The sequence below is a fragment of the Coloeus monedula genome (assembly GCF_965178545.1).
Source record: "Coloeus monedula genome assembly, chromosome: 8".
In the NCBI taxonomy this organism is placed as follows: domain Eukaryota; kingdom Metazoa; phylum Chordata; class Aves; order Passeriformes; family Corvidae; genus Coloeus; species Coloeus monedula.
Window position 1 is genome coordinate 7,815,505 of NC_138788.1, and position 16,209 is coordinate 7,831,713.

Below are 16,209 nucleotides of genomic sequence, written 5' to 3' on the forward strand. Positions count from 1 at the left end.
ATATTTCAGGGCCTGGGACAACAAGGCATCCTTGAAGTGCAAACCTAGAGAGGGTTTGTTGTGTCCAACCAGAATGAGAGAACAGTAGCTAACAGGCTGTATGAAGTTTCAGAGTTACATAATAAGCAGCACAGGATCTGAAAAATATAAAAGTTAAAACCTAAGGCATCCCTTCCTTTCTGTGCAGTGACCGAGCACTGGGACAGACTGCTCAGAGAAGGTGTGGAATATCCCTCACTGGAGATATTCCAGACCCAGCTGGACACAGTCCTGTGCCATGTGCTCTGGGATGAACAGGGAGGTAGGAATAGATGACCCCATGGTCCTTTCCTGACCCACTGTGTGACTGTGAGGTAAGAACAGCACAGACGTATGTACATGTTCCAGAAAACAAAAGCAGCACTTAAAAACAACAGGATAAGCCACTAGTGTTACCAACTTCTCCCTCCAATTATCTTTTAACATTGCTTCTTTCAGACCAGATTTACTTGGCTTCATACCAATTTTCAGATATGTTGTACTACAGAGACCATTTAGCTCAACTTGATTATAAAAATGTTGCAAGTTCTCCTCACAAGGAAATCTAGCATAATTCCTTTCTAAGAACCAAGTTTAAACAGACGAAGCCCATGATCTGAGCTGTTCCACAAGCAGCAGAACGGTATTTTGGGTTTGTTCTGCTTGTGATCTCATCACTAATATGGATAACTGTTGAAGCTTTTACACATACTTTGTGCCAAGTAAGTGAGAAAACACATAGCTCAATCTTTTAAAGTACATCATTTGAATATGCAGATATATTTCACTTGAATGATCTGGAATGAGGCTTCTTTTTTTTCTTTCCTTGATACTCTTATTTATAATTTTTTGCTTTCAAAACCCCTGTAACATTTTAGCAGCTAGAGAAAAACCCTGTGGCATTATAACTCCTACAAATAGAAGTTATTTTTTGCAAGTTAAAAAGCTGTAGAGAAGGACTGATGAAAGACCTAAAAAAAATTATCAACCCATAGCTTCTTAATATGTTGGGCAGGGCCACAGGAAAACAAACCAACCAACCAGAAAAACTTTTCTATGAGATGAGGGGAAAAAAAGTACCTATAAAAGCCCCAGTATAATAAACATTCCTCAGCATCTACATACTTCAAGCCTGACAATAACCACACAAGCACAATGATTGCTGCTTATTTTTCCTTGAAAACCATTCTTACAGACCTGATTCATCTTTTTAGGAGAAAATGGAATCAAGATTTTGCAAAGCCTCTGAGTCCTGGCCTGCAGAGACATTTAGTAAATGGAAAATGGATGGCTCATGCCCCATTTGCATCTACACATGTTCCCAACAGGCAAAAAGCCAAAAGAGGAATAGGGACTCACTGCATACATTCATATTTATAAAAAAGCTTCTCCATACAAGTTTATCTAATTTTATACAGAAGAAGTATTTTTCTTTAGTTTTACTGCAACCTTTACACATCAGGCAAGCCCTGGAATTGCATCAGAGTGGGGAATGCAGGTACCTTGTGGCTGGCACCAGCTACACTGACCACCTTCCTATCTCTGGGAAAAGGCTCAGCAATCAAATCAGATGGGGAAAAGAAAAGCAATTTTTTCGAAGTCTCAAAGCAGCAAACCAGAGACTATTCCTTCCAGTCCAGTAAAATTTCTACCAGACTGCATCTGAGCCCTTCTAGAAATGGTAACGGCTAAAACATTTAACTGCATACAAAAGCATCGCTAATCAAGGGCTAACTTCATCTTCAAAACATCTTCAGATGGCAGATTGTGTGGGTGTCCTGGAAAGCACCTCCTCAAGTGACCAGTGTGCCCCAGAAGTACACAGTCGCTAAAGGAATGGTCCAAAATCTGATTTTTAAAGTTCTAGGAAATATCAAAATATCAGCCTGGGCAATTAAAAAAAGAAAAAAAAAAAAAAAAGCTAAGTAATAAAAAGAGTTTTACAGTTTTACTCCACAGCATTTATAAACTGTTGATCTCAAGATGCCAAATTCAAGACACAGCTGCTGGCAGCTGGCCACTTGGGAGGTAGTCAGAATGACTGGAAATCTCATGCCTTTTAAATGCATCATCTATTATTGTCCTTCTCACCATAAGCAATACATTCATAAAGATATTCTACAAGCCTTTCAAGCTCCAAGGAAAAGAAACCTGAAGAACAAGTTACCTCCTGTTCTCACTCACATGCACAAGGAAGACACTTCCAGGAAGGATGAATTGAGCAACGTGTACTTCTGTGGTTTACACAACGGCATCCAAGCAGTAGAGATAACAGGACTGCGCTCCAATCCCAGCTGCACTCCCAAGTCCTGTTTTCACAGCTTGCTCACATACCATCAGCAGGAACACAAAGTTTAGTGGGATGTAGTGTGATCCAGAGCACAGAGTCCCTGAACTACACCACTGGAACCAGCAAGGCCACTCCAGCCCACGGCCAGCTCCCACTGCTCAGTCATCACTGAACATGCAGTTAGTTTATCCCATCCCTGGGAACAAACCCTGATAAAGCCTCAGCAAAATCTCTAGCAGGTGAGAAGCACACAGAGCTAACCACAGCTACATCCTTGCATGATGAACACTTCAAAAACTGTCTGAAGGCAGCAAAGCAGCAGCACACAAGCGCTGCCACAGCAGATCTGTGTCCCAGCTCAGCCAGCCAGGCTGCAGGGACCTTCCAGTAGTGCTCCCATGGGCCAGAGCACCCCAAAACTACAATCTGCAGCCAAACACAGCACCCAGCATCCCTCGTAGGCATGAGAACCAGGACCCACCCTGGCAGCTGCCTGTCCCAGCCATCGCCTTCCCTTCCTGGGGGCCAGCATAACCAAATCCTACCAGCACTGTTAAAGCTGGGATGCACAGACCATTTTTCCCAGCAGATGTTTCTCAATGCCCTGAGGAAGGCAAATTGACCCCTAACTCAATCACAATTTTATCAACCCTGGGGTACACTTTCAGGCTGCAAACTGCTATTTTTATTACTGGTATCTAACCAAGGATTTACCGAAAAATGTATTTTTAGTCATCTTCAATACCTAACATTAATAAACACTGTGCTTTAATATTACAGTCCAATCTCAGATTTAGTATTTTAACTCAACAATTTAAATTGTAGTTAAGAATCCTTTGATTCCTTTGCTGTCCAAAAGAGACAGCAGTGACCTCACCTCAGCACTGAACACTGCAAAACCTGAAAAGTCTGCAGATTTAATGGATTATTTCCTTTTCAGAAAAAGGGGAAGAGTCATAAAATGACATTTTTCTGCTTGTTCTGTCAGGCACCACTGAGAAGACTCTGGCTCCATCTGCTTATATCCTCTGACACACACAATTCATACGGTCTTCCCTGTGCCTTCTCAAGATTAAAGATAAACAATCACAGACGTCTCAGCCTCTCCTCCGGTGTCAGTTGCTCCAGTCCCCCCTCAGCACTGCAGCCCTTAGCTGGATTTGTTCCAGAATGCCCATGTCTCTCTGCCACTGGGGAAGCCAGGGCTGCACTCCTGATGTGTCTCACCAGGGCTGCACAGTGTGTCAGGCCCCAACCTGGGGCAGTTATTTTCTCCCTTGGTGCAGCACTTCACATTCCCTTTTGCAGAACTTTGTGAAATTCCTTTGGGCCATTTCTCCAGCTTGTCAGGGTCCCTCTGAATGGCTGCCCTCCATCTTCACATCCATGATTAATGTTTCCTTGCAAGCAGAAAGCCCAGCAAACCAGCTCCTGCTGTGACCTCCTTGATCCGGAAGCTGTCACAAAATCATTCCAGGAACCACCTCCATGGCTTGTGTCCTGCCAGGCTCTTGTCCCAGCAGGGAACAGAGGGGTTAAAGTCCTCTGTGGGGATTGAGGCTTGCTAACAGGAGCCTCCCTCCAGTTGTTTGAGGCCCCATCTGCTGCTTCTTCCCAATCAGATGGTCTTAGCAGCCACCTGTAAAAGCACCCAGCACTCCTGACCCTGCACTCTCAAACAGCTGGTGGTGTGCTCCAAGACAGAGCTCCCTGCAATCCTGCCACTCCCCCACATCCTCCTCAGCATCCCACTGTGCATCCTAAAGACCCTGTCACTGAAGGACTCCAGTCCCAAGAACTATCCCACCACACCCCTCCAGCATGAGGGAGACCACAACCCTGCAGTTCCACTGTCTGCTATTCAAGGATTACCATCGGGTGTTTCAGGGATGTACCCACACACGTGGGTTTTCCCAGTAGAGGTTTTCCTGTAGCAGTCCTGCAGGCACATGCCTATGGTGTGCCTTCCCAGTTGCTACACTCTAGTGTCTATTACAGTAGAGCTGCACAGCAGGACAACATGGGACAGACCAGTGTTGCTACATGCCCATCAGCCTCTCCATGAAATCTGGCTTGCAGCAGAAAAATCAAATGAAGTGATGCTACCAGGCAAGTGACCTATTCAGACACCTAGTGTTCACTGTTACGTGTTTGTTTTCAACCCCCTATCCATCACACCCATCTCTTCCTGCAGAGACATCAAGAGTATCCAAAAACTGCTTTCACACATGAGAGAACTTGTTGTTTATTAAGATTCCTTAGACTGTATTATCAAGTGAGGTAACACTCTCACTCAGGAGCGTTCCTTCAAAACGTCAATAAAACTTTAACATGAAACTATTTCTTTTTAAATCATGTATTCCTATTCCAGTAAAGAGGGTATCACTGCAGACATCTTTGCATAAATCAGCTATAAAGGCACCAAAACATGAAGAGTTCCTTTGCCTCATGCAATACACTCATATTGGTCCGGGCCAGAGACAAGAAACAAAAACAAATACTGAACAAAAGCTGAGGCTATGTGCAAGGAGTGGTTTGAATTGCTTAAGTCAAAATTATTTTAGAAACTACCACTGATTAATAGGTAGCATCTCAGAGAAGAAACCCCTAAATCAAGGGGCTCGTTCCTTCAGATAGCTTATTAGGTGTGCTTATTTTCTCTAGCTGAACTCCAACTCGTGTAGTCATACTAGTTTTTAAGCTCAAAGTGCATGAAAGTCACCACAGAGTCTTCACAGTAAAGGTCACTACTGTAAAAATGTTTTAAAAAAAAGCTATTAGTTCTTCAACAGAGAGGTTTGAAATTAAAGAAAACTAGCATGTTTCATTGTTTGAGAGGCATAAAGCCAAGAGCCTGAAATGAGTACTCAAAATAGGACATATTTTCCAATGGAGGTAAAGATTACAATATAACCAACAGGAATGTGCAAGCCAGCAATACTTAACTCGGCAGCTCATGCCAAACCATGATAGTCCGTTGTACTACTTGAACACTGAAACTTGAGAAAGTGGTATTATTACAATTGTTAATAATGGAATGCAAGAACTACAAGTCACACAAATGCATTTCATGTATTTATTTTTTGTAGAAATAGACTATTCAGCACTTCAGGGATTTGAAAACCTGACAAAACTTGGATTCTTTTTTCCTGCTACATATAAGTTAAAAACCAAATGTAAATGCTATTAGGAAGGTTCCAATTTCCCCACAACTATGTCCTTGTATAGGTTATGCTGACACATTACAAGGCACAAAATATAATAAAAACCACCAACAGAAATCTCACAATGTAGTAGAAAAACCCCACATATTCTTCCTCTAGGAAAAGCAACTGTGGTTAGGAGCCACTAAAATAAAGAGGGAGATATTTCAGTATGAATCTGGTCAGAGACAAAACATAGTTCACAACCCTTGGAGCTCCAACAGGGACATGGGAACTGTAAACAGGAGTATAAATCAACAGCACTGAGTATTTTTAACTTCAGTTGCAAGCAAGGTACACTAGTTATTTGAAGGACCACAGTACACTTAGTTTTATTGTACAGATTTCTGCCACCATCACAAACACCCCCCAAAAATCCAGGGGACTATCAGTAATTCCCGCTTAAACATAAAACCCCCAAAAAAATGTAACACAGAGCTTGCCTTCCCTGCACATAAACCATCAGAGTCAGGGCCATTATGATTGCCTGTTAGGCAGCCAACTTGCTCAAAATTCATATTGTTAGGGTCCAGCCTCTAATAAAGCCATTGTTTGTAGCACTCAGTAGAGGCCTGGGTTTCTTAGAATATCTCTGTCTTCTTCAACACATTCAAATAAAAGTGCTTTTCTTCCCCCCACTCCTCTTCCCCCAAGATTTGCCTGCCACACTTATCGATTTATCATTCTCTGTAGACGAAACAAACTAGTGGAGGAGGCTGTGAAAAGTACTGGAGTAAACTTTCCAACAGTTATGCATTAAGTATGGAAAATACACTTGTTTAAACACAAGTTTCACCTGATGGATCAGCAAACAAAGCTGGTTATCATCCAGGCATCAGAAAGAGGCATTGCATAAGTACAATCAAGATCAGACAATGGTCTCAAGGGTGACCTTTAGGCAAAGGAATTAACAATCGATTTACAGTAAGTTTCGCCTGGATGAAACTGTGCAAAAAAGTTATCTAAGTATTCATGTCACCCCCCCCCCCCCCCCCAAAGAAAAATAGAGCTTGTTTTGGCAGAAAATTAATAGCTGAGTATTTTTCTGGCTCCCCATGACAGGCAAAGGGCACCAAAACAGAGGGAGTAGAATGGGGGAGAGCTCACCCAATGCTGCAATGGCAGGACAGAGCTATGCAAAGGCCTCTCAACAAGCTGCTTGCACTGGCTGCTCATAGGGAATTTGTTACAGCACTTCTATCCTAACGGTCTGGAAAGTAATCAGTGATCCACTATTATTTTTAGAAATTGAGTCTACATGACATAAATTCAGATTGATGTGATTCCTGTAATTCTGGCCTACTCCAGCTACACTGTGACATAACCAGTATAGCCAGTACTAAATCCACTGCTATTTTCCAAGGTGCCCACCTGGTAGCAACACAACCTGCTCTGTAAGATGGGCTCAAGAGCAAACTGGGTGCTTGTGCTGCTGAGTGCTCCACAGAGTTCCCTGGGCATGTAGGTCTGTGCTTTTCTTAATGTGTTTGTTTATCAGTAAATAGTCAGGCAAATGCTGAATTACCTCATAAGGGAAAAAAATCCCAACAAAACCAATAAAAACACAGAACAAAAAGCCACCACCCATAAAGTTTTAGATCCCTAATTAAAATTACTCTGAAGAGTCCTCAAAATGAAAAACGATGCATTAAAAAAATCCAAAACAGAACAAAGAACAGAATTTTAACAAGCACAGTTTTGTTTTTTACTGAAAGAGCCATATATAATATGGGGCCACACATCATTGTTAGGTTTAGACTCTTATTAAAAACAGCATGGATTTGTTTTTTTTTTTTTTAACCAAGCTACTATCATGTGATAGTGCATTATAAAGTCACAAAATATTTAACCATGTGTGCTTAAACCACACAAATCACATATGTCTGTTAAAGAACATAACAAAGAAAAAGGATTATTTGAAATGCAAGATTGGCATAACATTCTGTAACCAAATATGAGACACACCATGCAAGCAAAAAAAGGTGTTGCTTTCTTTGGTTTGGGTTATTTTAGTGTTCATGGCCAACCTGTCTAAGCCTACTGATTGCTGCAACATTAGCTGATAGATTATACTTTCTGGACAGCTTTCCTAAGTTTACTGTTCTGCATTTTTACATAATAATACTCAGCTGCTATGGTAACAGGCACTCAAACATGCACTAAGTAAATCATCCCACAATATGAAGTCACCTGAGCATTTACCAGAATTTTTGCAGAGCAGCTGTAATTAATTGGGCTACTAGGAAATACCATCTTCTCTCACTGCTGAGAACAGCTGAACTGCTTTACTCAGATTGGCCTCCTAGAAGAAAAAATTATTCTGGAAATATCTGTTTAACCAACTCTGATGAAGACATGCAGCATAAGAGAGCTTACACCCCATTGTAGAGACTGAGATTTGTTTAAGGGACATGATTCCAGTCACCTATGTGCAAGTAATAAAACAGTGGTACAAAGAAGATGGACACAAGAAAAAAATCGTATTTTCAAGGGTTTTACCACAGCTTTTGCAATTTCTGATATTCCAAACAGAAGCGTTCGGAAAATACCAGCACAATTATTTTTGGGGGGGGGAAGGTAGCAGAAGCACTCTCAAATCTATCAAAATTTTCTGACACCTCAAGTCAGATTTGATTTCTGCTTCAGATACAACTGGTAGCAAACTACCTGCAACTCTTTTTTGAAAGAGGAGTTCTTGCTACAGCACTTACTGCAGTTACTCTGTATCTCACAGAAAGGTGCCCCAGTCCCCTCCTGAGCTGCAGTCTGCTATTCCCAGGTGAGCCTCGCTGGGATAAGCCCCAGCCCCCAGGAAACTGTCCACAAACCATCAGCTGTGGGAAAGATGAAAATAACCACAGCAGCAACACATATAAAATTCAGCAAAGCAAAAAGTAACAGAAGCACCGAGCTGAACACAGAGCTGCTGCATATCCTTTCTCCCAGATAGTTTTTCTTACATTTCATGATTAGCACAGCAAACAACAGAGGTTGATGAGCCAAAAAAAAGCCACCAAGGCACCTCCAAGCAAGAATGAGAACAGTTCCTGATAAGTTTCTTCAACAGATGCTCTTTCAAACTTGGCTTTAAAGACAACTGAACTAAAGATGACGCATTCTCACTCTTCCAAATTACAAGAAAGGTGTGGAGATCACTAGAAGAGATTCTAAGTTTTTTAATCATTTAAAAAGTAACTTTCACAAATGTGAACAAGCTCTCTAACAGCTGGTAAAAGCAAGAGGAGCCTTTAAGCATCTAATATGAACAAAAAGCTGTATTTATACCAACTTGAATTTAAAAAAAAGTGTAAAAAATTGGCTAACTTTCGGAAATAAGAAATCTGCTCATCACCACTTGGATTACAGAGATGTTTCTCTTCCATAATGCAACTTCTGCATATTTTAAGAACTTCCAGTGAAGGATCTGGTATTAGAAACCATAGGGAACACAACCCTACAAATTATCTAACAGAAGTTTGTTTCTGGAGATAGTTCACACTACTTCCTTTCCATTGTCCCTTTCCTACGAAGGCAAGTCAAAGTTTCCACTCCCAAAAGATGGAGACAAACAAAAGGTGGGGAGGGTGGGAGAAGTTAAAAAAGAAAATCAAGTTTGGCTTGTAATCAGTAGCACAACTGACTCTGAATTTCTGGTTACCAGTTACAGATCTGGCTTCACGATGAGCTGACAGAGCTGCTTGGTGCTTGAGGTGCTAGTAAGCCAAGAGATGAGACAAATACTTACAAAGTACAGAGAGGAAACTGAGAGGACAGTGACAGAAAGTGACAATGTTTAACAAACAGTTCGGTTTTCTGAGAGAAAGGACTACTATGTCTGCTTCTTGTTTCCTAATAAGCAGTTTTTCATTAACACTAAGCCAGACAGTTCAGATTTTCACATAAAACCACTTATTACCAAGTCCAACAAACTTCTGGTCACAACAAGGGTAACTATCTGATGCAAAACCTCCTCAAACCATCACCTGAAGCATGTGTATTCTAGACAGGGCACACAGCAACCTCTCATCAAAAAGCAGGCAGTATTCTGCTTGCATTTACTCACTGTGCTCTATCACTCATATACCTTTTATTACTTTATTCTTCTTATAAAGATAAGAAAATTTGAAAAAGGAGCAAAGAAAGTCTTCTATTTTGACACTGTCTTCTGCTGGGTCACACAACCTATACAGTATTTGGTTTCTGCTTGGGAGCTTTGTTTACCTCTTCATGCTTACTACCTTGGGCAGTAGAAGAAAGGACTGTGTGAGGGATGAGATGAGATAATGGAAATTTATTTAGCTATTAGAGGGAAAAATTAAGGCAACCTTCATCTTCTTACTGAACTCTAACTTTTGACCCTTCTCTACCACTTCTTACACAGAAACACCCATGTGGTTTTGGTTTTCAGACACTTTTGATGAGCACGTCTTTACAAACAGTTGTTGCTGTTCTGTTTCTCCAAATTCCTTTCTCTTTACTGCATTACATAATGAGATTTTTCTACTAGCACTAAAGTATTAACTGATTAAAGATTAACTCACCCCCAGGAGAGAGCATCTCAATTAAAAAAATTCCAATCATTGTAGTCACCAAGTCAAACCGCAGCTCTTCAGTGACCAACCCAACTCACCGGCTCCTGTTCCCCTGCTTGCTCCCACAGCCTCCCATCCACCGCTGCAGGGAGGAAGGCAGGAGCCTTGACAGGGGATGCTCATGTAGGGAGCACCTAAAACTTCCAGTAAGTGACTGAAATGCCTTCCTTGTGACATGCCACGTGAAACATTTGTCAGGTCTGTTTGTTCTGAAAATGTACATAAATATGTGAGTTACCATGTTAGTGTAACATTAAATGTTTACAAAACAGTAATTAGAAAGGAAAAAGCGCCCTCTTGAAATCACCACCGTCTCTTCTTGTTGATCCAAACGCACCTTAAGATTTGACACTGTAAGGCCTGAAACTCATCCTCGGTTCTCACGGGCTCCTCAGACCAGACAGGAATACCCCGGGGGAATTACCCCGCTCAGCAGCATCCTCAACTGGTTCAAACCTACTCATGTGCTCTTTAGCAACAAAACCAGCAATTACTACTCCTGTTTTGTCAAAAGCTGCCTACGTAACTTCCACTGAGAGTCAGATAATTCAAAACATACTGGAGCAAAATATGTAGCCTCAAGGAAAGAAAAAAAACTTCAATAAAAAATCCCAGAAAGCGGAGCCAAGGGCCGAGCCGGTCCCACGGCAGCGGCGGCCGCTGTCAGCTCTGCGGAGCCGTGCCCCCTCCTCCAGCCGGGACGCCCGGCTCCAGCGGCTCCCTGCCCGCTAGCCCGTTCCTCGAAAGCCGAGAGCCCGCACCGCCCTGCCCGAGCGGGATGTTATGTTCGTACCGCTGGAATTCTGAGGGACCGGGACCCTGCGAGCCGCAGCCCCGCGGCGCGGGACGAGCCCCGGCAGGGCAGGGCACCGGCACCATCCGCGACGCCGGCGCGGCCCCAAGCGGCACCGGGCAGCCCGGGGTACGGGGCCGGGGCGCTCGGCTCCGCACCGGGGGCACAAGGAGCCGCCTCCCCCGGCAGAGCGGGAGGCCACGACAGCGCCCGGAGCCGGGACCGGCCCGCGGGGCTCCCGCCGACCCAGGCCCGCGTCCAGCGCCCGAGGAAGGAGCTGACAGGACGGGGCTCCCGTTCCGGCGGGGAAGGGGGAGCCAGGACAAGGCATGGCGGGGACCGGGGCCCCCTCTCGCCCCTCCCGGCCGCCGCCACCGCCTCGCGCCCCCCGGGCACCGCCGCCGCTCCCGCCCTCACCTTGGAGCATGGCCTCCAGTTTCTTCCTGTCCACCCGGAATCGCTCCTCGCCCCACTCGGGGCTGTGCAGGGGCCGCGGCGGCCCGGCCGAGTCCTCCTCGGAGCCGGGCGCGGGCGAGTCGGCGCTGCGCTCGCTGTTGGAGCCCGGGTCGGAGAGCGGCTGGGGCAGGTACCCGCTCAGCGGGTCGCACTGCGCCGCCATGGCGCTGCCCGGCGGCCGCCGCCCCGGGCCCCACTCGGCCGCCTCCCCGCGGGACGCTATCTGCCCCCACAGCCGCCCGGCCGGCGCATCCCAGCCGCCGCCGCACCGAGCCCCGGCGCCGCCCGCCTCTGCCCGCGGCTCCCCGCCGAGTGAGCGCGGCCCCGGCCCGGCGGCGTCCGCGGCTCGGCGGCGCCCCCAGCCCGCCCGCAGCCCGCACAGCATCCCCACCTCCATTGGGCCGCCGCCCGCCGGGGAGGGGCCGGGGATATCCCCGGCGGGAGGGGGCAGCGCTGCGGCCCCGGCCGAGGGCGGGGAGGCACGGAGGGAGGGCAGGGGAGGAGAGGGGAGATGCCGCCGCCCCCAGCGGCACCGCCCCCGCCTCAGGGCGCTGGGCAGGGGTCTCTGCCAGCCGAGGTCCCCGGCCAGCTGGGATCGCCCTTTCAGCCGGGATCCCCCCGGATCCGGCGACCCGCCGACCCTGTGAGCGGGTCGGCAGCGACCGTGCGGTGCCGGGCCACACACAGGACCGGCGGGTGGCGGTCCTGGGTTACCCCGTGCCCGGAGCCGATCCCGAAACGCGCCGCTGTGCGCGGCGGGACCAGCTCGCCGCAGCTTTGCCGCGCGTCCCGGAGTCACTGCGTGGTGCCCTGGCTGGCACATCCCGTCCCGCGGGGGAGGAGGGCCTGGCTCCCCGCTCGGACGTTTCGCTGCACGAAGCCTCGTGACGGAGAAGTGCCTTGTGCCGCAGCACAAGAGACTGGGTTATGTGTCCCTCACGTTCCAGCAGAATTGTGTTTATCCACACCCAGAATCCCAGCTGGATGTACACCGGCACAGTTCATACCACTTTGCAAACAGTTTCAGCCCAGAAGCACGCAGTGGTATAGAGGAAACATCAGCATGGGCTGCCACACTGGCCTGGTGGCAGTGGTGGCGTTTTGCTGTTCCCGCAGCCGGACACTGCCCGGGAAGCGGATCACTGCCCAAGCGTGACTGCCCAAATCACCTGGACAAGAGTAAGAATGGACACCCTGCTCTCTTTGGGTCTGTGTTGTTTCTACTGAATCAGAGGAATCCTCTCTGGTAAAAAAAGTTACACAGCACTACCTCCAACAAAAGCTTTCTGTTTAATTAATCACTGTTTTGTGCTGTTTTCCAGTCTGCTAGATAGAAGATGATCCAGCAGCACTGGGTCAGGAATCCCACAAGGTGTCCTACCCTGCAGTACTGCAGATACCTGTCCTCTCCAGAGCTGGAGCATCCATGCATTTATGGTGGCCAAACCAGGTTGCTGGGCGCACTCTGGAAGCCAATACAGAAATTACAGCTGACGTGACGGTGAACTCACCTCATTGATAACATCAACTTGAATTGTTATCATGTGAACATTTGTGAGGAGATTTGCTGGTACTCCAGCTAGATGGGGCCTGCACTGTGTCCAGTCTCAAAGTGCACTCATTTTTACAGAGTTCAAGTTTTGCCTTACTGAGTCTTCATGTATTTCCCACTTAGTTCCATGACAGTATGAATTCTACAACACCCAGGATTCCAGTTCTACATTACGTGCATGGAGTGATGTATTCTTAGTGGAAACTTCTAGTATTTAATTGTAGTGTTTAATTATCCTTGTGGTCTCATCCTCTGTGGATGGTAGCCAGCAGCTTGCAGGCAACTCACTGCTCACAAGATCTTCTGATACTTCTCATGGCCCCGGGAAATAAAATGTCTAAAGTCAAAAACACTAGAACAAAATACGCATGCAGGTCATGAAATCAGTGCAAACTCCCTTTCTCTTAATGTTTTCTTGTAGTGTGATCTCATTTTAGGTGTGTGGGGCAGTCTCAGGAAAGACTGAAAGTCTTTTCCTTCCCAGTTAAGAAGTTTACAGTCATTAAGCACCTTTTTTTTTTTTTTTTTTCAGATGGTAAAGTGAACACTGCCCTTATCAAAACAACTTGAAATTCAGCAAAGCGTGCTGCCTCACCCCAGACCAACATCAGCTGGAGTTGTGGGTCTTCTAGATACCAGGACCTGTGCGTTGCACAATCCAAATATTCACGAGTCATGAGTGTTGACAGCACCAATTACAATCCACAACAGCTACAGGTGCTTAGCTCCTCTGAGCAAAACAATTATTTGGGTATTTTCCACTCAAAAATTAGTGAGATTTACAGTCAGAGATCCTCAGAGTAGGAAATCCAGGATGTCCTTTTCCTTGTGTTTTATCCATTCCTGCAATACAACCACAGAAATCTTCTTTCCCATCAATTGGTTGAGCCCAGAAGTAGTTTTTTTTTCAGCAGCCATATAAATAATACAATCAATCAAAGACCTCTTAAATATAATTATGTCCACAGTTTAGTTTTTATTCACTGAAAAGAACCCTTTCTTAATGTGCTTTTAGATTAAAAAAAAAGAAGTAAACTCTTTAATTTCCTATTTAAATCCATATAAATGCTTTAAGAAGGATACAGTGATTAGGCATTATTATAGTTAAATTCAGTACTCTACCACTTCAATTGAATAAATGACATTTTATTTTCCTAGTATATTTGCAGGGGAAGAATAAAATGCCTGTTACACAGAAAACTTGAACTAAGTAGAAAAACACATTTTTAATGGCTACATAATATTAAATGTGGATAAAATTGGGGAAATGGGTGGAAGTTGGCAGATACAAGATCAAATGGCTAGAAAGAACATCAGCTGAAGTTGACTTTGGCACATATAATTTACGTTGGCCATTTTTCTGGGGCCAGGAGCTTGATCAAAGAAAAGAATAACAGGATCTTTCTCATTTTGGTGTACCATGCAGAGAGCACCGTTGGATGTGTTCAGGTCTGCTTTGGGGCTGCTCCCAATGCATGGAGCTGATGGCTGGGTGTGTCTGCACTCCACGGGCCCAAGAGGTAGAAGTTAAATATAAATGGACCACTAAGACAATGTAATTTATCACTAATATAGCACAGCCTGTATTGCAGAGCTTGCATTTATTTATTTTTCTTGATCTCAAATTTCTCCACAGCGCCACAGTGAAGCAAAGTGCTCTTTTCTGTAGTTCCCTAGGTGGGTGCAAAAAGGGTGGTTTGGAAAGCTGCAAAGTGAGTGTGGGGAAGGAGAAGGCAGCACACAGATTCTTTCATCATCTGTAGTATCTAGAAATGCTCTTCTGGAAAGAGTGCTAAATTTGGGGGTTGTTATTTGGGAGAGGTTTATTGCTGGTGAAAATTAATGCTGGTGGTGTTTTGAAAGGCTTTCTTGCATTCACTATTTTGCTGAAGTAAGAGCCCATAATATTTTGTCTTTCATGATGTTATGCCATATTCCCCAAGTGAGTCCCATTAACTTAAATTTCTCAGAATAATATAATGTGGCCTACTGTGTTCTAAAGTACTGTGCACTTAAGGCCCACCAGCAAATAAATAAAACATCCTCCACAGCTGTTATAAAAACTTTTCCACCCCTAGAAATTCCCCAGATAAATTCTTTTTCTAACCATAAGGGCAGAGAAATTCTGAAACACCTTTTTAGCTATACTGAATCATGGAACCATAAAAAAGATTGAAAGAGATCACAAAAAGTTTATCTCATTCATCTCCTAACTATGCTGAGTTCATTCCTGATAGATATTTTTTTATTTACTCCTTTACAATTTCTAAAGATGAGGTCTTCGTGACCTATCCAGGAAATTCCTATGCTTCACTTACCATCAAGAAGTATTTTCTCCCTTTAATAAGTAACTTGAATTATTCTTGCTGCAACTTAAAGCTATTAGTTATTGTCCTGTCCACCATGGACACAAGGAATGAATTATATCTCCTTTCTATCAGACTTTGGTGCTTAGGAATACCTTTATCAAGCATTGATTAACCTTTGAGAGTTACCTTCATTAAGCTAGACACTCCTAAGTCTTTCAGCTGATTCTCAGAGGTCGTATTTCTTGTGGGTCTGCAAGGAACTCTTTCCATAGTAGGCTACATCCTTCTTGAAATACAAGCACAAAACTGGAGTGGATACCCTGGCCGAGGCCTGACTAGTGCTGGACAGAACTGCATGGTCTTACCAGCTGCCTCACAACCTGTACTCCTGATTATTCATTTTTATGGAGTGCTTATCCTGTCTGCACGGCATTTTTGGCTTGTGTTCATGAACTGGAACCCCCAGGTCTTTTTCTGAAAATGCCATCGTTCAACAAATGTGGTTCTTTGATGTATGTTTTCGGTGTTGATTACTGTTGCTCAGCATGGTCTCCTGGTCTTGTCCCAAATGAATTTAATCCCTTTTTTTTTTTTCTTAAAGATTGTGTTCCTGGGTTTTTGACATCTATTTGCACTAATGCTGTACTTCTGCAGCTTCAGTTTTTACTCCTCTCAGAAGCATAAGTCCAGTTTTCTCATAGAATCATCAATGAAACAGAACAGATATGGGCCCAGGATAGACTATCTGTCTATTTTCATACATCCTTCCATCTTAATGGTCACAACATTAACTCCTGTGTGGGGATGCTTATTATACATTTTTATGTCATTGACAGTTTTTGGTATATTTTATGGGAACGATACAGGAAATAGGATTTAAACTCTGCTGAAGTCCTGAATTACGGTCTCTGCTGCTGCTCCCCTGTCTGTAGACATTTTTGGTTTGCTACAGTAGCACCTTAGTCTGGTAGGATTTATTCTTGTCATAGAATATGA

General features: G+C 44.7%; 1 protein-coding gene across 1 annotated transcript in view; it reads right to left on the minus strand.

Annotated features, from left to right (window-relative positions):
- BICC1 (BicC family RNA binding protein 1) overlaps positions 1-11,645 on the minus strand; it is a 91,713-nt gene extending 80,068 nt beyond the window's left edge. Inside the window, exon 1 of the mRNA XM_082285849.1 lies at positions 11,314-11,645. Within this exon, the coding sequence (XP_082141975.1) occupies positions 11,314-11,515 (202 nt within the window). The 5' untranslated portion in view covers positions 11,516-11,645. The remainder of the gene's footprint in view (positions 1-11,313) is intronic.
- Between the last annotated feature and the right edge of the window lie 4,564 nt (positions 11,646-16,209).